The sequence below is a fragment of the Triturus cristatus genome, chromosome 4_1, assembly GCF_964204655.1.
Source record: "Triturus cristatus chromosome 4_1, aTriCri1.1, whole genome shotgun sequence".
NCBI lineage: Eukaryota > Metazoa > Chordata > Amphibia > Caudata > Salamandridae > Triturus > Triturus cristatus.
In genome coordinates this window covers 27760279-27781016 of record NC_140585.1, presented here as the reverse complement: position 1 = coordinate 27781016, position 20738 = coordinate 27760279, and the positions used below count along the sequence as shown (strand labels likewise).

At 46.1% G+C, this 20738-nt stretch overlaps 1 protein-coding gene across 1 annotated transcript in view; it reads left to right on the top strand.

Annotated features, from left to right (window-relative positions):
• The window catches only part of LOC146839363 (glutathione S-transferase P 1-like), a 169274-nt gene that overhangs the window by 43383 nt on the left and 105153 nt on the right, over positions 1 to 20738 (top strand). Inside the window, exon 2 of the mRNA XM_085651364.1 lies at positions 12091 to 12126. Within this exon, the coding sequence (XP_085507490.1) occupies positions 12091 to 12126 (36 nt within the window). The remainder of the gene's footprint in view (positions 1 to 12090; positions 12127 to 20738) is intronic.

Below are 20738 nucleotides of genomic sequence, written 5' to 3'. Positions count from 1 at the left end.
TCAACAAAGAACGAGTACGCCCCTCCCGTTTGCATCTAGATAGGAATACGCCCCTCCCGTTTGCATCTAGATAGGAATATGCCCCTCTCATTTGCATCTAGATAGGAATACGCCCCTCCCGTTTGCATCTAGATTGGAATACGCTACGCCCCTCCCGTTTGCATCTAGATAGGAATATGCCCCTCCCGTTTGCATCTAGATAGGAATATGCCCCTCTCGTTTGCATCTAGATAGGAATACGCCCCTCCCGTTTGCATCTAGATAGGAATACGCCCCTCCCGTTTGCATCTAGATAGGAATACGCCTCTTCCGTTGCATCTAGATAGGAATACGCTACGCCCCTCCCGTTTGCATCTAGATAGGAATATGCCCCTCCCGTTTGCATCTAGCTAGGAATACGCCCCTCCTGTTTGCATCTTGATAGGAATACACCCCTCCCGTTTGCATCTAGATAGGAATACGCTACGCCCCTCCCGTTTGCATCTAGATAGGAATACGCCCCTCCCGTTTGCATCTAGATAGGAATATGCCCCTCTTGTTTGCATCTAGATAGGAATACGCCCCTCCCGTTGCATCTAGATAGGAATACGCTACGCCCCTCCCGTTTGCATCTAGATAGGAATATGCCCATCCCGTTTGCATCTAGATAGGAATATGCCACTCCCGTTTGCATCTAGATAGGAATACGTCCCTCTCGTTTGCATCTAGATAGGAATACGCCCCTCTCGTTTGCATCTAGATAGGAATACGCCCCTTTCCTTTGCATCTTGATAGGAATACGACCCTCCCGTTTGCATCTAGATATGAATACGCCCCTCCCGTTGCATCTAGATAGGAATACGCTACGCCCCTCCCGTTTGCATCTAGATAGGAATACGCCCCTCCCGCTTGCATCTAGATAGGAATACGCCCCTCCCGTTTGCATCTAGATAGGAATACGCCCCTCCCGTTGCATCTAGATAGGAATACGCTACGCCCCTCCCGTTTGCATCTAGATAGGAATACGTCCCTCTCGTTTTCATCTAGATAGGAATACAGCCCTCTCGTTTGCATCTAGATAGGAATATGCCCCTTTCGTTTGCATCTAGATAGGAATACGCCCCTCCCGTTTGCATCTAGATAGGAATACGCCCCTCTCGTTTGCATCTAGATAGGAATAAGCCTCTCTCGTTTGCATCTAGATAGGAATACGCCCCTCCCGTTTGCATCTAGATAGGAATACCCCCTCCCGTTTGCATCTAGATAGGAATACGCCCCTCTCGTTTGCATCTAGATAGGAATACGCCCCTCCTGTTGCATCTAGATAGGAATACGCTAAGCACCTCCCGTTTGCATCTAGATAGGAATACGCCCCTCCCGTTTGCATCTAGATAGGAATACGCCCCTCCTGTTTGCATCTAGATAGGAATACGCCCCTCCCGTTGCATCTAGATAGGAATACGCTACGCCCCTTCCATTTGCATCTAGATAGGAATACGCCCCTTTCGTTTGCATCTAGATAGGAATACGCCCCTCCTGTTTGCATCTAGATAGGAATACGCCCCTCCCGTTTGCATCAAGATAGGAATATGCCCATCCCGTTTGCATCTAGATAGGAATATGCCCCTTTCGTTTGCATCTAGATAGGAATACGCCCCTCCCGTTTGCATCTAGATAGGAATACGCCCCTCTCGTTTGCATCTAGATAGGAATAAGCCTCTCTCGTTTGCATCTAGATAGGAATACGCCCCTCCCGTTTGCATCTAGATAGGAATACCCCCTCCCGTTTGCATCTAGATAGGAATACGCCCCTCCCGTTTGCATCTAGATAGGAATATGCCCCTCCCGTTTGCATCTAGATAGGAATACGCCCCTCCTGTTGCATCTAGATAGGAATACGCTAAGCACCTCCCGTTTGCATCTAGATAGGAATACGCCCCTCCCGTTTGCATCTAGATAGGAATACGCCCCTCCTGTTTGCATCTAGATAGGAATACGCCCCTCCCGTTGCATCTAGATAGGAATACGCTACGCCCCTTCCATTTGCATCTAGATAGGAATACGCCCCTTTCGTTTGCATCTAGATAGGAATACGCCCCTCCTGTTTGCATCTAGATAGGAATACGCCCATCCCGTTTGCATCTAGATAGGAATACGCCCCTCCCGTTTGCATCAAGATAGGAATATGCCCATCCCGTTTGCATCTAGATAGGAATACGCCCCTCCCGTTTGCATCTAGATAGGAATACGCCCCTTCCGTTGCATCTAGATAGGAATACGCTACGCCCCTCCCGTTTGCATCTAGATAGGAATATGCCCCTCCCATTTGCATCTAGATAGGAATACGCCCCTCCCGTTTGCATCTAGATAAGAATACGCCTCTCCCGTTTGCATCTAGATAGGAATACGCCCCTCCCGTTTGCATCTAGATAGGAATACGCCCCTCCCGTTGCATCTAGATAGGAATACGCCCCTCTCGTTTGCAGCCCATTTCATGTTGTATCATAATACTGGTACCCGAATAATAAAGCTTTTTAAAGTAAATGCACTTTAGCTGGCCTCCCAGCAGGGGGGATGTTGGCAGGACTGAACTGACACATTTTTCTGAAAGGATTTTAGAAAAGGCATGCATGATTGACCTTTTCTTGTTCTCATGAGCTATGATTTTGAGGTCATGGGTCCAGAATCTATGAGGGTTCTGAATGTGAATGTAACCCTGCTGACCACTTGCCGGCCATCCAACTGAGAGGGCATCTGCATGTAACTGAAGCTGAAGTGGGCGAAGGTACATGGGGAGGAACACACCTGTTTTTTTTTGTTTTGTTTACTAAAAACTTTTGCATGCTTATTGTGGATAAAAGTACCCGGCTGTTAATGCAGACCGTGAGGTGCTTCTGGTTGGGTGACGTGTTTCCTGCCCTGTGAGGACCAGAGCTGAGGGTGATGAGAGCGAAAGAAAAGCGCTTTCTCACTAGAGTGCCTGCTGTCTGACAGCAATGCGAACGTGCCATTAGTTAATCACCAAGGGAAAAGGCTGCTGGGGAACCCGTGTAGACTTTAATTGATAGTCCCATGCAGCCTCATGGTGACCAAGATCCCCCCCCCACCGAAATTCACCAGTTCATGAATACTCAACTAGAACTCGTGCGTCCACCATGCACTGTCATCACCTCTCGTGACGGGGTCAGTGACATCACTATAGTCCTATACAGCATGAAGTTACTGCGTGAACATGCGTGGGTGCGTAGCTTGGAAACAGGGCAAGTTCTGGAGGTAAATGTGGTTGTGTGTGGGGAAAAGTTGCATGATCGACAGTTTACAAATCAATACATTGTAGGGTGCATGTATTGATCCATGTTAAAGAAGGTAAGTGCTTTGCGCACCTGAAGGGGGTGGCAGAGGTATGGTTCAAGGTAGGTTGTGCGTAAAGCCAGGATCTGTCCCCAAAAACGTGTATGAAAGGCCAACACGTCTGTTAGCGAGATATATTACCCTCAAGGGGTTATCTCGGCAGGTGGCAATCTTAAGTAGTTTAATACAGTCGAATAGACAAATTGAGAGGACATTTCAAAGGTGCGGATGTTTATTTTCAGAACTTCACTAAAGATGTTGTCGCAGTCCAGATTGTCGGATTCTGTAGTAGCAGCGTGTGCCTCGGAGGTAGTTTATCTCGTTGTAAGCCCAGCTTTGAAGTTTTCCCATTTTTCCCATCGCAGGAATGGGCGTCGTTTATTTTACCAAACTAGAGTTTTGTCCAGAGAAGCTGGCAGGAGATCTATCCAGTGGCGATACAGACCTGTCAACCTTTTGACTTGAAATCGCGGGTTGTGTGAAGCCGTTAGTTGAGTGGAAGATTGAATTGTTTCAGAGCCACAAGCTGTAGGGCGCTGTAACCATGGTGTGAAATGTAATGTAAATGATACTTGCAGAGCGCAGCTAATGCCCAAAGGCGTCTCGGCGCTATAGAAAGCTGAGAACCGGTGCAGCATAGGTGAGGAACATCTGCTGTGGGCGAGAACGAAAAAACAACTAGAATTATCCGGCTTCCACAGATAGCCGGGTTTTTAGGCCCTCTCTGAACCTTATCAGTGAGGGTGCTGATTTTAGGGCGATAGGTAGTTAGTTCCAGAGCAAACATCTGCCTCCCCGTGTGTCCTTCTTTGCTGGAGGGACCATCATGTTTCTCGCCAGGCCTGAGCGCAGCGTTCTTGCTGGCGTACACCATCGCAGTTTGTTTTTGAGCTGGTCTGGTCTCAGTCCTTGCAAGGATTTAAACGCCAAGCAGAGGGCCTTGAGTTTGCATTGTTGTCTGACGGGCGGCCGATGCAGTTTTCTTATGGCTTCCCTTGCTGATTCGATTTCTGGGATCTTAAAGATGAGGTGGGCTGCCACATTCTGTAGGATCTCAAGTCTGTTAACGAGACCCGTAGCAAGTGAAAGGTAAAGACCATTACAGTCGTCCATTCGTGTGAGGACCATTTCTAAGGTTACTGCTCTTAGCAGTTCAGTCGGGATATATTTTTTGATTTCTTGAATCAACCTTATAGAACAGCAGGATGCCGCTGCAATTTTGTTAACTTGTTCTTTAAATTTAAGTTCCCGATCCATTATAATACCTAGGTTCTTTACCTTGGTTGAGGGTGTGGGTAGGGTATCTAGCTCCCACGGCCACCAGTCTGGTGTCCAGGGGGAGGGTTTGTTGCTAAAGATGATGACCTCGGTCTTTGAGGCATTCAGTCTCAAGCAATGTCTGTCCATCCAGTCCCTCGCCTCTCATGCAAGTGCTGAATGCGCATCCAGGACTGTTTTCCCCATTGGTCAGAGACGCCACTATTCGGGTGTCTTCAGCATAGGAGGCGAGGGAAAAACCAGCGTTTTTTATAAGCGATGCCAATGGCGTAACATAAAGATTAAAGAGTGTAGGGCTGAGTGCCGATCCCTGTGGTACTCCACATGGTAAGGAGAACTGCTTGGAGACAAACTTCCCCATTGCCACATTTTGCTGGCGGTTTGATAGGAATTATATACTTGGCCGCTTCCAGGTGATCCAAAATGGCAGGGCCGAGAACTCATTCTACACCCCTCCTGGCCTCCCTGCACTGGCTACCTATTAGGAAACGGATCGCCTTTAAATCCCTAGTGCTGGTCTTTAATGCCTTTCATAAACCAGGTGCCCCATATCTTGAAGATAGACTGCAACACTATATTCCGTGTCGAACTCTGAGGTCATCCGCCCAGTCACTGATCATTACCCCACATATCCTGCTCTCTCGGAGGGGTGGCAGATCTTTTCAAGTGGTGGCTTCTCGCCTCTGGAATGGCCTGCCATGGCTATGATTAAAGCGGATTCAGTGCTATAATTTTTCCTAAAACCATGTTGCAATTCATCCAACAGTGAGTTTGCTTCTATATATTCTGAGATTTGCTTATTCATAATTTTCTCTGCCACTTTAGCCGTGAAGGGGAGTCTCGAGATTGGCCTCTAGTTACACGGCTCTGCAATGTCCAGATTATCTTTTTTCAGACGTGGGAGAATTGAAGTACGTTGCCATTGGACTGGGAAAGTCCCACTTGTGAATACTTTGTTTAGAATTTGGCCCAAGTTACTTGCCACCTGGGCAGGTATTTGGTGCACGAGGTTAGGCGGACAGGGATCATATGGTGAGCCTGATTTGATTAGCAGAGTTATGTCTCTGAGTTCATCTTCTGAGGGGGTCTCAAGTGAAGAAAGACTGTTATTGTCTCGCAGCCTTCAGTTGTGTGCTTGTCCTGAGGATGCACTGCTTTGTTTGCCGCAAACTTATTCTAGATGTTTACCACCTTCTCTCGGAAGAAACGGGCCAGTCTGTCGCAGAATTCTTGATTTATTCCAGTGTTGGTGGCATTAGTAGGAGTTACCTATTTCTTGATAACTGAGAAGAGGGTTTTATTTGCATCACAGGCCTTTTTTATATGCTCTGTAAAATATGTGGTCTTTGCTTTTAGTATGCCCTCTTTATACTTTGCTAATTTTGGTCTTCTCTCCTGCATCATAGTTTTTTCTCCATTTCTGTTCCTGCCGGTGGTAATCCTGCCCTGATAGTCTGAGATTCTCATTATACCAGGGTTGGGATATTTTTTTTATTGCATACATTTTGGTTGTTGGTACTATCTTGTCTAAAGCTGTGTTTAGCCAATGTGTGAAGGTATCCACATTTTGCTGTGCATCGTCCCCCAGTTGACAGGGGGTGGAGGTAACAGCTTCTTCTAATTCGGCTGGAGAGATTTTATGCCAGGCTCTGCCCGTTGTATAATGAATGGATGGCCTACGCATGACAGTTTTTTTGTCTTCATTAGCCTGTTAACCGCCCAATGATCCGACCAGGTCAGAGGATTGGATGGCAGTAACCTAATGTCCTCATAGTTGGGAAAGATACCGTCCAACATATGACCGGCATTATGTGTTGGGCCCTTGGAGATTAAGGAAAGTCCGAAGGCGTCCTTAGCTTCAATGAATTTTTGCGAATCTGGGTCTGTCAGTTTTTCAAGATGAAAATTAAAATCTCCCAGCACCGTGAAGTTTTCATTCGTCATCAAGGTTTCTTTGGCAGTGCTAAGGTTATCAATAACATTGCTCCTAAAGCCTGGAGGACGATATATCAGCAGCCCTTTTAAAGCGGACGAGTCTGGAGGCTATATCAGAAATGTCATCGCCTCGAGACCCACCATAGTTAATGGTTCAAGTCGGGTTTTGAAATTATTGCGATAGCATATGGCCAGTCCTCCTCTTTTTTTTGTCTGTCTAATCTAAAGACTGCGAAACCAGGAAGTGTGGCGCTCACAATATCGGGACCGGAGCCATCATCGGCCCATGTTTCTGTGACAAAAGCTACATCCGCATTTTTCATCTGAACACGGTCATTCAATTCTACCGGATGTTTCACCGGCGATCTTGCGTTCAGTAACACACCGTGAATGTTACTGCTCTTTGGGCCATGCTTATCCGTTAGATCATCCCCCGATGACGCCACAGGAGCAGCGTGGTTGCCAGACGGGCGTTTTGGTTGCGCAGTATGATTTCCATGATTTAAAGGGGGTGTCTTGATGGAATATCTTGGTGCTAGTAGCGCTTCACGGGGTATCTAATCGTGTTTGTCTGCTCCGGGGTTAAAAGACCAGGGGGACTGACACTGGGCACGATCCAGGCGCGGACGGGCGCAGACGGGCTTGCCTTTGGCGCGACCACTGTGCGTGTCCGCTGCGGCCAGCGCCTCAGCCCTCTTTTGATCCGTGCCAGCCTTGAAAGGTGCGGAAACACTAGACCGTCCTTGCTCCAAGATGGCAGGTACAGTGTGGCCCACTGGAAGTGAGTCCTCAATCACCCGTCACTCGATCAGCCCGCTAATGGCTGCGGTGGACGGGGGAGATCTCGAGCAGGGGAGGTAAAAGTACACAGCCTCACCCTTCTCCTTGCTTAACTGGCTGCTGCTGATTTTTAGAGGTTCGTGCAAAAGTGCGTTTGAAGTGAAAAGTGCGCAGTTATTAAAGTCATCAGGAGAGCAATTATGAAAGTCCGGCTATAAGAGATTTCATCATTAGATAGACACAAAGTTTTTAAAAGTATTCCTCACATTAAAAAAGGGTAAAAGCTTGTTCGTCTCGCAGCGTGCAGGTATGATTCTGCTTAACCTGTTCAGTAGAATCCATAGAATCAGGGATGTCATGAACCTGTCATGAGTAATGTGAGACGATAGCAGTGTGTGGTGAGGGGCACAAGATATAGTTAGCTCAACAAACTAGAACTGGTGAATTTCAGTTTTTTGGGGGGGCTTGGGGTGTTAATTTTTGTTATTTTAACATCTACCTATACCAGCACTATAACCAATGAAATATTTTCAGTGAATTTTTTAAAATCCTATTCAGCTAACTTCCCTGCTGACCACTGCTTTTGGGCGTGTGCAGTTGTGGGTTGGAAGCATGGACAGGTTCAACCGCCCCTGCCTCAGGTGATAAACCCATGCTGAGCACGGCATATGACACCCAAGCCACATTCTATTTCCTTTAAAAAAAAAATTTAGGTCGAGCCTGGGCACAGCATACTCTGCAGAGCGTGCTGTATTCAAGTATGGAATTGAATCTCTGCCCACTCTCTGCCCATATTTTTTATTGGCTTGTGTCATTGTCCCTTGTAAATACTGGCTTCTGATTTGTTAATAGGCTTGTTAGTACCTCCTTGTCTTTATTTGTAACCTCCCTTGAGGACTGGCCCTTTTACTTCAGTTGTTACACGGTATGTCTTATTTTAGTCGGTAAGCACTATTTTCTTTAATGCGTTTCTCCTACTGCAGGCACAACATGCTTTCAGCACGCCATGCGTGCTTTCACTTTCCATGCAGCTCGGGACAATGGCGGTCGAAGTCTCGCATTTACAAGCGTTTGAGCTCTTGGCATTGTAAATGCAATGCCTTTTTGTGTGTTAATTATCAAAACAGATAAAAGGCATTGTCATATGCAATGCAAATAGCTTTAACTCTCGCAGATGCGAAACCTGTTGCATTGCAAATGCTTGTTTTGACTTGTCCTAATTTTGGTTGTCAATTTACTTATAAACGTACCCTTTGTCCCAAATTTTTGTCCTGAATTTTGACCTTCTGTCCTGATTTTTTGTCCTGAATGTTGACCCTTTGTCCTGACGTTTCAAACCCACCATCCTGAATTTGCACCCATGACAGTTGGTCACCCTAATCCACCATGGGACGGGAGGTGCTTGAGTTTCCCTGCCCCGTTAAGTGGATGATGTGTAAACTCATGTGCTTATGGCACACCCCCTTTTGTAATGACACTACAGGCTAAGAAGGGTCGAGGATGTGATCTAAAGGCGAAGCTTCGGTTTTGAAGCAGGGACTTGGCACTTTCCTGAAACTTGGCTGATGGTGTGCGTCCCATGCCTACCAAAATGCGAAGGTGTAAAATATATGAATGTTTAAATATTGTGAAATGAAATACTTGCTGTATCTGCCCCACCCTCCCATACATAATTTGCAGATCGCCTTTGCTCTTAAACTTGGCTTGTGATATATAAATGCATACATGCATTAATGATGGAATGGAATGCGTCTTAGAAGAGTTGGGTGGATACAAAATGTTGGCTATACCATTTCTGTAGGGTTGGTTGTCTCGGACATTCTACTGTGGGTGTCTTTAGCAGATGCCCATCATTTGGTAGGGCGTGTCCTCTCGTTCCAGACATTACACGGATTCCAAGTCACGTGACTGGTGGTGTGTGGGGTTAGTGGGGCATCTGGCTCTTGGTGAGGCTTGTGGGGACCTGTGGGGTGTGGACGGGGCGGGTGATGTCGGGCTCTGCCCAGACTCCTGCCCCCTCCCCAGACTCCTTTTTATCGGGCACAAATCTGTACCCGGTAAAACCGTGTCCGGGGAATGTATGATTATACAACTACCACCTAAATCACGAATGCCAAAACCACGAAGGCTAAACCACGACCAAAGCCAAACAACTGTGTACCGAACCACGACTTTGTGAACCTCGAAAATTAATCTGTTGATATATACTCCGAATCTACCACTACGTTCAAAACAACGCAGGTTTGAAACACGATCCTTAAAAAAGTAAATAAATTAAACAACACTTTCAATAAAAACTATTTTTAATAAAGAATCTTGTGTCTCTACTGTTCCAGACTGGCCCAGGGACTCAAGCTGAAGCAATGTATTGCTACAAATCAGCCCTTTTCAAAGAAAACTCAGCAATGCTTTTGCCGCGACTATTACTAATTGTGTTACCTCTTTCCCAAAATCCTTATCTTGGAAATTGGGTCATCACTTCCGCTGGTCACTAATTGATATTTGTTAATTGCGTGCTGTCCACATAAGCGAGTGCATTTGTAACCCTACCGTGTCGAGTTACATCTAGCCACTAGATGTCAGTATTGCCAAAGTTACTGTGCTGGTGCTGTTCATTTGCTGCTACAAAACGTCTGCCTGTAATTGGTCCAGTGTCAGTTTTTGCAGTCGGTAGCGGATTTAAACTCAAGGTCATGAACCTGCACATACTTTTCCCCTCCTACTCTTGTCACATACTTTAAATAAATACCGATGGATCACTAATTGTACTGCTTGCTTTTAAAAAGATGTTCATATTTTAGTTAACACGATATTGTTTAATTCTTTAGTTAAACCATTATACTCTTATGCTCTGTTGAAACCGTTTTCCATGTCTGTGTGCTTATAAATGCACAGACCTCTGAAAATTGGTTGTAAGTGAAGTAGCAGTTAAGGAAGTCGTGGTTCAGGATCCGTTGTTAAGCCCCATCGTTGTTAGAAATTCGTTAGTAAGGTCGTTTTCCCCAGCGGACACAGCGCCTCTTCAGACTCACAGCGCTTCATTTGTAAGAATGGTGAGCTCCGGGGCCCTGCTTTGGAGGCCAGTGGCGCGTGCACTATTCCTCGTCCCTCTCAGCACCGCCAGCACCACCACAAACGAACCCTCACACTCTGACGGGTGACACTTCAGACTATTCCAGGCCCCAACGCTATCAGCATGGCTCGGGGGGGGGGGGGCGTGTGTTATTCCATTTGAATGTATTTTGTAATATTAAACACTCTCGTGTTATGCATGCCCCAAAAGTAGACAAACAGCACCGCCATGTGGCAGCTGTCGTAAGTGCCGCTGTTGAAAATGACGTGCCGGTTTGGATTATGTGGCCTGGGTTGGCTAATTTTGTGGTGAGAGAACAAATATTGCAGCAAAAAAAACTAACATTTGTACAATTTTTGTGACGGACACTTTCACAAAAAATACCGCTTGGCCTGTGAACAGTCCCTGCTGGAGGCTGCCGGGCCCCATCTCTGACCTGCAGCCCCGCGCACCCCACTTCGCATCAGAAGGAAGCAGGAAGATGGGGGGTCTGGTGCCAGAGTGCAGATTCCAGTTTAAAAACTCCACTCTGTGGTGCCAACTATCCCGGCTCTCCATTGGTGACAAGGGGCTTCGGGGACCGGAAGTCAGACAGGGCAGCAGGGGAAGGGTGGCGACAAGACACAGCCCGGAAGGTTCCCTGGGCCATGCTGGGTGGGTTTCTCCAGTCCAGGGCTGTCTTTGAAATCTGGGATTTGAAGTCTCGTATAATGCATCATAAAAACAAGCTGCAAGACCCGGAATTCAAAGAACAAAACTAGGACTGGGGCAGCCCTTCAAGCTTGGACCTGGGAAGCTTGGCAGCCTGGAGACATGGGAGAGGAGAGAGGGGGCAGGGGGTCCTGGCATTCTTTCCTAGAGAGGGCTTTGGGATTCCATGTGTAGCCACGTCTGCAGTTTAGATGGGCTGCTGACATGGAAGGGGTGAGAAGAAACATTGGGGACATGATCTCTCCGGTTGCAGAGGGCACACACTATTCTCACTGGCCAGGTCTTCTTTGCCCCCTGCGCCTGTCATGCTTTCGGACGCACACGCTTAGCACGGTTTGTAGCTCTGTGTCATACTGGGCCAGACACTGGCTGGCAATAGCTTTAACTGCGTGCAGGGCCTCTGTGCCCAGTGTTTGTGGGGGCGGCTCCAGAACCCTCTGCACAGTGCTGCACCTGCTGGCCTTCCAGGTGTGCCCTTGGGCAGTGCTACCCCTGTGAGGACTTTCCTTCCAGGTGTACCCTTGGGCAGTGCTGCCCCTGTGAGGACTTTCCTTCCAGGTGTGCCCTTGGGCAGTGCTGCCCCTGTGAGGACTGGCCTCCGGGGTGCACCCTTGGGCAGTCCTGCGCCTGTGAGGACTGGCCTGCAGGGTGCACCCTTGGGCAGTGCTGCCCCTATGAATACTATCCTTCCGGGTGTACACCTGGGCTGAGCTGCCCCAGTGAAGACTGGCCTTCAGGCTGTACCCTTGAGCAGTGCTGTCACTGTGAAGCCTGGCCTCCGGGGTGCACCCTTGGGCAGTGCTGCCACTGTGAAGACTATCCTTCCGGCTGTACGTCTGGGCTCAGCTGCCCCAGTGAAGACTGGCCTTCAGGCTGTACCCTTGGGCAATGCTGGCCCTCTGGTTACTGCCAGCAAGCCTTTTGTGCTTGTTTGTTTATATGTGTATGTTACACACTCTGACTCTTTGTTTTCTTTCTTGCAGTGGCACAGTACACCATCACCTACTTCAACCTCCGCGGTAAGTAACCTAACGTTTTCTCTTTCAAGTTCACAACGAAAGAAGTAGTACTGAAACTGTAATATTAAACACTCTCATGTTATGCTTGCCCTAAAAGTAGACAAACATCGCCGCCATGTGGCAGCTGTCCTAAGTGCCGGTGTTGAAAATTACATGCCGTTGCCAAGCACCGGTACCTCTGGATTATGTGGGATCAGATAGATTCGCATTGGGCTTTTTAGGGTTGGAGGTAACTTGCTCAACCTGTAGGCAGTCCAGAATCTTTCCCTGTAGGAGGGATTCTTGAATGATCCTGGACCAAAGAGGGCGAATGGCTGAATTGAGTTCGTTAAAAAGCTTAGCAGGTAAAGAATCACAGAGATGGTTGGAGGGTTTAGGGATGCCATATTGTGTAGGAGCTCCGTGACATCAGGGAGGAGAAAGGAATTCCAAGAGGCGTTGTTTTTGAGAGTACGGCCCAAGGGCAAGGATATTGTCAAGGAATGCGCCAACTCAGCTGTTCCGGCAGAGGGGTTTGAAGGTCTCCGATTAGGGGAGACGGTTAATAGCTCTAATTCAATTTTCCTTGTTTTCTTCGAGAAGTGAGCTATGAAGTCATCACCACTAGGGAGCCGGTGGAGATCGGGTTGGAAGAATGGTTAGTTTGTTCCTTGATTATTCCGAAGAGTTTCTTGGGTCTATTTTTGGCTCCATCCAGCTGAGTTCTGAAGTGTATATGGTACTGAGGTACCCAGGGTATAGGTACACCCGGGGTCTCCCATGGGCTGCAGCATGTATTGTGCCACCCTGGGAGTCCACTTAAACTCTGACTACAGGCCTGTCATTGCAGCCCGTGCAAGATGGAGTGTTCACCCCTAACCACAGATATACGTTTCCTTATATCTGAGGTCACTGTACTCAAAACCTACAAGTCAACCCTATAGTAGGCCCTTCAGTCCAATTCTCCAGATTTTGTAAGTACATTCAGCCATTTTAAGATCTATAGTGGACATCAGTTAATATGAGATGTCTTACTATATAATGGCTACATCAACGCTGCTCATGTTTGGTATCAAACATGCTGGGATCATACCCCAACACCGATTCTGGTGCTGGAAGTTTGATTCTATGTACTGGGGGGCCCCTTAGGAGACTCCCCTGTACTCCGGGTAACAGCCTTTCAGGGTCTGCCAGCAAGCTAGTGCTGCTGCCGACCACAGACACTATTCGTCCCTCCTGCTGCTGAGCTGAGCTTCATCAGGGGAAGATAGAACAATGGGTTTCCTGTCACAGGGAGGTGTGACCACCTCCCAGACAGGACTTAGAATATTTGGGGTGGGGGTGCTTTCCAGCACTCCCAGACTGCATTGAAGGGCACAAATAGTGCCCTCCTTGCATACTCCGGTGTGAGCCAGTTCAGGAACCCTTGGTTCCGGCATTGGCACAAAACTAGACAAAGACAGGGGAGTATCCTCCCCTCTGTCCAGCCCTCCCTCCGCTGGGAGGGGCCCCCGAGTTGTTCCAACCCTTTTCTTAGGTATGTAAGGGCTCCCATGTGGTTGGTGCCTAAAATTCATCGTGGAACAAGACTCGCTTCTGAAGCCAAGAAACTCTTCGACCGTCTGGACACTTGGACTACGACTGGAACCGAGACTGCATCAAGGAAGAATCCTGCTGCTTCTAGTCTCGCTGTTTTTCAAGTCTTCTGCCTTGTCTGTGTCCGTGCCTCACCCAGGTTTTCCAGAAGACCTGTGGGCATCAAGGGCATACAGAGAAATCTCCCTTGATTTGAAGGAGCCACTCCCCTGCATCTCCAGACACCGCAACATCTACTGCGTCTGTCGTTCTATGGACTTCCTGAGGCTCAGCAACACAGGTGTTGGTTCGGTGGCTCTCCAGAGGCCTGGCCTGTCTTCCCTGCAATTTGGAGGACTGTATCCCTCGTTGGAGCCGCTGGGGACAAACCACTGTGCACAGCATTCACTTGCCGTTGCCAAGGCTTGTTGGGGCTGCACTCCAGAGATCTTCGGGATGCAAAAAGCCCCAGCCTCCAGCACCTCATCCACCGAAGATCAGCATCCTCACTGCATCCCTTGCACCGTGGGCCTCCATCTTGGGTAAGCTGCCTGAGGTCCTCTTGCGACTCCTGTGCCTTTGGCCTGTGGGTCCTCTTGAGGGTCTTCCTTTGCTTCAGTGGGCTCCCCTGCTTGCTCAGGGCCTGGTCTAACTCATGCACTTGGTGAGTCCCTTGGACCTTCCTGGTCCCAACGTTGGCATCTCTTTGCTTTCCATGCCAGTTGCGGCTACCAAGGCTTGTTGGTGCTCCCACTGGACACCGATCACCTAGACACTGACATCCGAATTGGGACAACTTGTGCACGGCTCCTGGTCTTCCTCAGCGTCGCCTGGTCCTCAAAGCTGCAGTGACAAGGTCACTGTCTTTACTCTTGAACCTCCTGACATCAGTGGGCATTGTGCTTCCGTGCCTCCTGGTCACCTCCAAGTGGGATGGACTCGGTCCCGTCTGCTTGCAGGTTCTCCTCTTCAAGAATCTATCCTTGGATTCCACTGATCTCCTTCACAGCCTTCTCCATTGTTGTCTATGGCCGGTTTGGATGTCACTACACCCCTCTGCATCAGGCTCCCCTGGTGCAGATAACCTGGTTCCTGGGGCATCCCCGAGTGGGGTGGCTCTCCAACCTCCGGTCCTCCAAGAGGTTTCTTTAGGGTCCTACAAGAATGGTCCTTCCTCTTTAAAATTGCAACCACAACTTCTTCATTGATTTTTGTTGGGCACGCAGCTGTGTTTCCACTCTGCACAGAGCCTCCATGGGGTTCCTGGGTACTTACCTCGGGTGGTTCCTGGCTCCCTCAGCTCCTCTGAGTCTTCTTGTCCAAGTCCCGTTCTCCTTCACAGTTCACATTCCACTTTCTTAGTATATAGTTTGGTCTCCCTCTGGAGACCAGTGTATTTTTGTGCTACTTACCTGATTGTTTTGAAGTATTCTTGTGTGTGCTATTGATATCTCAGGGTAGGAGATATACCAATGTGTTAGTGAGTGTGTTGCATAGTAAATAGACTGATTTTCTTACAAATACTGTGTGGTCCCCTTTTATCTAACCTACACTATTCAATAAAGGTGGTAAAACAAGCTGCTTTACACTCCTTAAAGGCAGGCCTGAAGGCTGCTCTCCACAGCTCACACGTTGAGAGCCTAAGGTTATCACAGACCATTAAAATTGCCATAAGGGTTACCTGGATTAGTGTAAGGTGCATCACTCCTGTGAGTGTACACCATATGCTGAGCCAGCCTCCTACATCCGTCTTCTATTGTCATTGAGTAAATCTACAGTTATGTTCTGGTCCGCTCTCTGTGGTCATTGAGTAAATCTATAGTTATGTCCTGGTCCGCTCTCTACAGTAATTGCGTAAATCTACAGTTATGTCCTGATGCATTCTCTACGGTCATTAAGTAAATCTACAGTTCTGTCCTGGTCCGCTCTCTATGGTCTGTGAGTAAATCTTTAGTTATGACCAGGTCCGCTCTCTGTGGTCATTGAGTAAATCCATAGTTATGTCCTGGTCCACTCTCTATGGTCATTCAGTAAATCTATAGATATGTCCTGGTCCACTCTCTATGGTCATTCAGTAAATCCATAGTTATGTCCTGGTCCACTCTCTATGGTCATTTAGTAAATCCATAGTTACGTCCTGATGCATTCTCTACGGTCATTGAGTAAATCTACAGTTATGTCCTGGTCTGCTCTCTGTGGTCATTGAGTAAATCTACAGTTATGACCTGGTCCGCTCTCTATGGTCTGTGAGTAAATCTTTAGTTATGACCAGGTCCGCTCTCTATGGTCATTGAGTAAATCTACAGTTATGACCAGGTCCGCTCTCTATGGTCATTGAGTAAATCCATAGTTATGTCCTGGTCCACTCTCTATGGTCATTTAGTAAATCTATAGATATGTCCTGGTCCACTCTCTATGGTCATTGAGTAAATCTATAGATATGTCCTGGTCCGCTCTGTGGTCATTGAGTAAATCTACAGTTATGACCAGGCCTGCTCTTTATGGTCATTGAGTAAATCCATAGTTATGTCCTGGTCCCCGCTCTATGGTCATTTAGTAAATCTACAGTTATGTCCTGCTCCACGCTCTATGGTCATTTATTAAATCTATAGATATGTCCTGGTCCACTCCCGATGGTCATTTAGTAAATCTATAGATATGTCCTGGTCCACTCTCTATGGTCTTTGAGTAAATCCATAGTTATGTCCTGGTACCCACTCTATGGTCATTTAGTAAATCTACAGTTATGTCCTGATGCATTCTCTACAGTCATTGAGTAAATCTACAGTTCTGTCCTGGTCCACTCTCTATGGTCATTCAGTAAATCTATAGATATGTCCTGGTCCACTCTCTATGGTCATTGAGTAAATCCATAGTTATGTCCTGGTCCACTCTCAATGGTCATTTAGTAAATCTATAGATATGTCCTGGTCCACTCTCTATGGTCATTTAGTAAATCTATAGATATGTCCTGGTCCACTCTCTATGGTTATTTAGTTAATCCATAGTTATGTCCTGCTCCACTCTCTATGGTCATTTAGTAAATCTATAGATATGTCCTGGTCCACTCTCTATGGTCATTTAGTACATCTATAGTTACGTGCTGATGCATTCTCTACGGTCATTGAGTAAATCTACAGTTATGTCCTGGTCCACTCTCTATGGTCATTTAGTAAATCCATAGTTACGTCCTGATGCATTCTCTACGGTCATTGAGTAAATCTACAGTTATGTCCTGGTCAGCTCTCTGTGGTCATTGAGTAAATCTACAGTTATGACCTGGTCCGCTCTCTATGGTCTGTGAGTAAATCTTTAGTTATGACCAGGTCCGCTCTCTATGGTCATTGAGTAAATCTACAGTTATGACCAGGTCCGCTCTCTATGGTCATTGAGTAAATCCATAGTTATGTCCTGGTCCACTCTCTATGGTCATTTAGTAAATCTATAGATATGTCCTGGTCCACTCTCTATGGTCATTGAGTAAATCTATAGATATGTCCTGGTCCGCTCTGTGGCCATTGAGTAAATCTACAGTTATGACCTGGTCCGCTCTCTATGGTCTGTGAGTAAATCTTTAGTTATGACCAGGTCCGCTCTCTATGGTCATTGAGTAAATCTACAGTTATGACCAGGTCCGCTCTCTATGGTCATTGAGTAAATCCATAGTTATGTCCTGGTCCACTCTCTATGGTCATTTAGTAAATCTATAGATATGTCCTGGTCCACTCTCTATGGTCATTGAGTAAATCTATAGATATGTCCTGGTCCGCTCTGTGGTCATTGAGTAAATCTACAGTTATGACCAGGCCTGCTCTCTATGGTCATTGAGTAAATCCATAGTTATGTCCTGGTCCCCGCTCTATGGTCATTTAGTAAATCTACAGTTATGTCCTGCTCCACTCTCTATGGTCATTTAGTAAATCTATAGATATGTCCTGGTGCACTCTCTATGGTCATTTAGTAAATCCATAGTTATGTCCTGGTCCCTGCTCTATGGTCATTTAGTAAATCTATAGATATGTCCTGGTCCACTCTCTATGGTCATTTAGTAAATCCATAGTTATGTTCAGCTCCACTCTCTATGGTCATTTAGTAAATCTATAGATATGTCCTGGTCCACTCCCTATGGTCATTTAGTAAATCTATAGATATGTCCTGGTCCACTCTCTATGGTCATTGAGTAAATCCATAATTATGTCCTGGTACCCACTCTATGGTCATTTAGTAAATCTACAGTTATGTCCTGATGCATTCTCTACAGTCATTGAGTAAATCTACAGTTCTGTCCTGGTCCACCCTCTATGGTCATTCAGTAAATCTATAGATATGTCCTGGTCCACTCTCTATGGTCATTGAGTAAATCCATAGTTATGTCCTGGTCCACTCTCTATGGTCATTTAGTAAATCTATAGATATGTCCTGGTCCACTCTCTATGGTCATTTAGTAAATCTATAGATATGTCCTGGTCCACTCTCTATGGTTATTTAGTTAATCCATAGTTATGTCCTGCTCCACTCTCTATGGTCATTTAGTAAATCTATAGATATGTCCTGGTCCACTCTCTATGGTCATTTAGTACATCGATAGATATGTCCTGGTACACTCTCTATGGTCATTGAGTAAATCTATAGATATGTCCTGGTCCACTCTCTGTGGTCATTGAGTAAATCTACAGTTATGACCAAGTCTGCTCTCTATGGTCATTGAGTAAATTCATAGTTATGTCCTGGTCCCCACTCTATGGTCATTTAGTAAATCTACAGTTATGTCCTGCTCCACTCTTTACGGTCATTTAGTAAATCTATAGATATGTCCTGGTCCACTCTCTATGGTCATTTAGTAAATCCATAGTTATGTCCCTGGTCCCTACTCTATGGTCATTTAGTAAATCTATAGATATGTCCTGCTCCACTCTCTATGGTCATTTAGTAAATCCATAGTTATGTCCTGCTCCACTCTCTATGGTCATTTAGTAAATCTATAGATATGTCCTGGTCCACTCTCTATGGTCATTGAGTAAATGCATTGTTATGTCCTGGTCCCCGCTCTATGGTCATTTAGTAAATCTACAGTTATGTCCTGCTCCACTCTCTATGGTCATTTAGTAAATCTATAGATATGTCCTGGTCCGCTCTCTATGGTCATTGAGTAAATGCATAGTTATGTCCTGGTCCCCGCTCTATGGTCATTGAGTAATTTATAGTTATGTCCTGCTCCACTCTGTATGGTCATTTAGTACATCTATAGATATGTCCTGGTCCACTCTCTATGGTCATTTAGTAAATCTATAGATATGTCCTGGTCCACTCTCTATGGTCATTGAGTAAATGCATAGTTATGTCCTGGTCCCTGCTCTATGGTCATTGAGTAAATCTATAGTTATGTCCTGCTCCACTCTGTATGGTCATTTAGTACATCTATAGATATGTCCTGGTCCACTCTCTATGGTTATTTAGTTAATCCATAGTTATGTCCTGATCCACTATCTATGGTCATTTAATAAATCTATAGATATGTCCTGGTCCACTCTCTATGGTCATTTAGTACATCTATAGATATGTCCTGGTCCACTCTCTATGGTCATTGAGTAAATCTATAGATATGTCCTGGTCCGCTCTCTGTGGTCATTGAGTAAATCTACAGTTATGACCAGGTCTGCTCTCTATGGTCATTGAGTAAATTCATAGGTATGTCCTGGTCCCCGCTCTATGGTCATTTAGTAAATCTACAGTTATGTCCTGCTCCACTCTTTATGGTCATTTAGTAAATCTATAGATATGTCCTGGTCCACTCTCTATGGTCATTTAGTAAATCCATAGTTATGTCCTGGTCCCTACTCTATGGTCATTTAGTAAATCTATAGATATGTCCTGCTCCACTCTCTATGGTCATTTAGTAAATCCATAGTTATGTCCTGCTCCACTCTCTATGGTCATTTAGTAAATCTATAGATATGTCCTGGTCCACTCTCTATGGTCATTGAGTAAATGCATAGTTATGTCCTGGTCCCCGCTCTATGGTCATTTAGTAAATCTACAGTTATGTCCTGCTCCACTCTCTATGGTCATTTAGTAAATCTATAGATATGTCCTGGTCCGCTCTCTATGGTCATTGAGTAAATGCATAGTTATGTCCTGGTCCCCGCTCTATGGTCATTGAGTAAATCTATAGTTATGTCCTGCTCCACTCTGTATGGTCATTTAGTACATCTATAGATATGTCCTGGTCCACTCTCTATGGTCATTTAGTAAATCTATAGATATGTCCTGGTCCACTCTCTATGGTCATTGAGTAAATGCATAGTTATGTCCTGGTCCCCGCTCTATTGTCATTGAGTAAATCTATAGTTATGTCCTGCTCCACTCTGTATGATCATTTAGTACATCTATAGATATGTCCTGGTCCACTCTCTGTGGTCATTGAGTAAATCCATAGTTATGTCCTGGTCCCCGCTCTATGGTCATTTAGTAAATCTACAGTTATGTCCTGATTGATGAACAGTTTCAAGTTTGCCATCAGATTTTCTGACTTGGGTCCATGGTAACTCTATAGGGGCACATGCATCAACCTCCATACCGATCGCAAACGGGCCGATTAGCAGAATCGGCATCTTTGCGACCGGTATGTAGGCAGTTGGGATGCATCAACCCAAAACCCATTCGCAATATAGGTAATCGCAAATTTTGCGATGACCTAAATTGCGACTGCTTTTAGGGAATCGCAAATTGCGATTCCCTATTTGGGATGCATCAAAGACTTTCCTAAATGCGACTTCGTATTTAGGAAACGCTAATTACCATCAACTGCAAGTTGATGGTAATTTGCAAAAACTGTGAAAAATGCACAAAAGTGCATTTTTCAAAGTGTCATGTGGCGCACACATATGAGGACATGAGCACACATGCCAAATTTGGGGGTGCAGCAGGGTGGCCTTTAAGGCCCCCTAGAACCCTTCAAATTGCATTTGCAATTTGTGAGTACCTATTTGGTACTCTCAAATTGCGAATGGCTTCCCATTCATCCCTATGGGCCTAGAGACCTATAGGAATGAATGGGA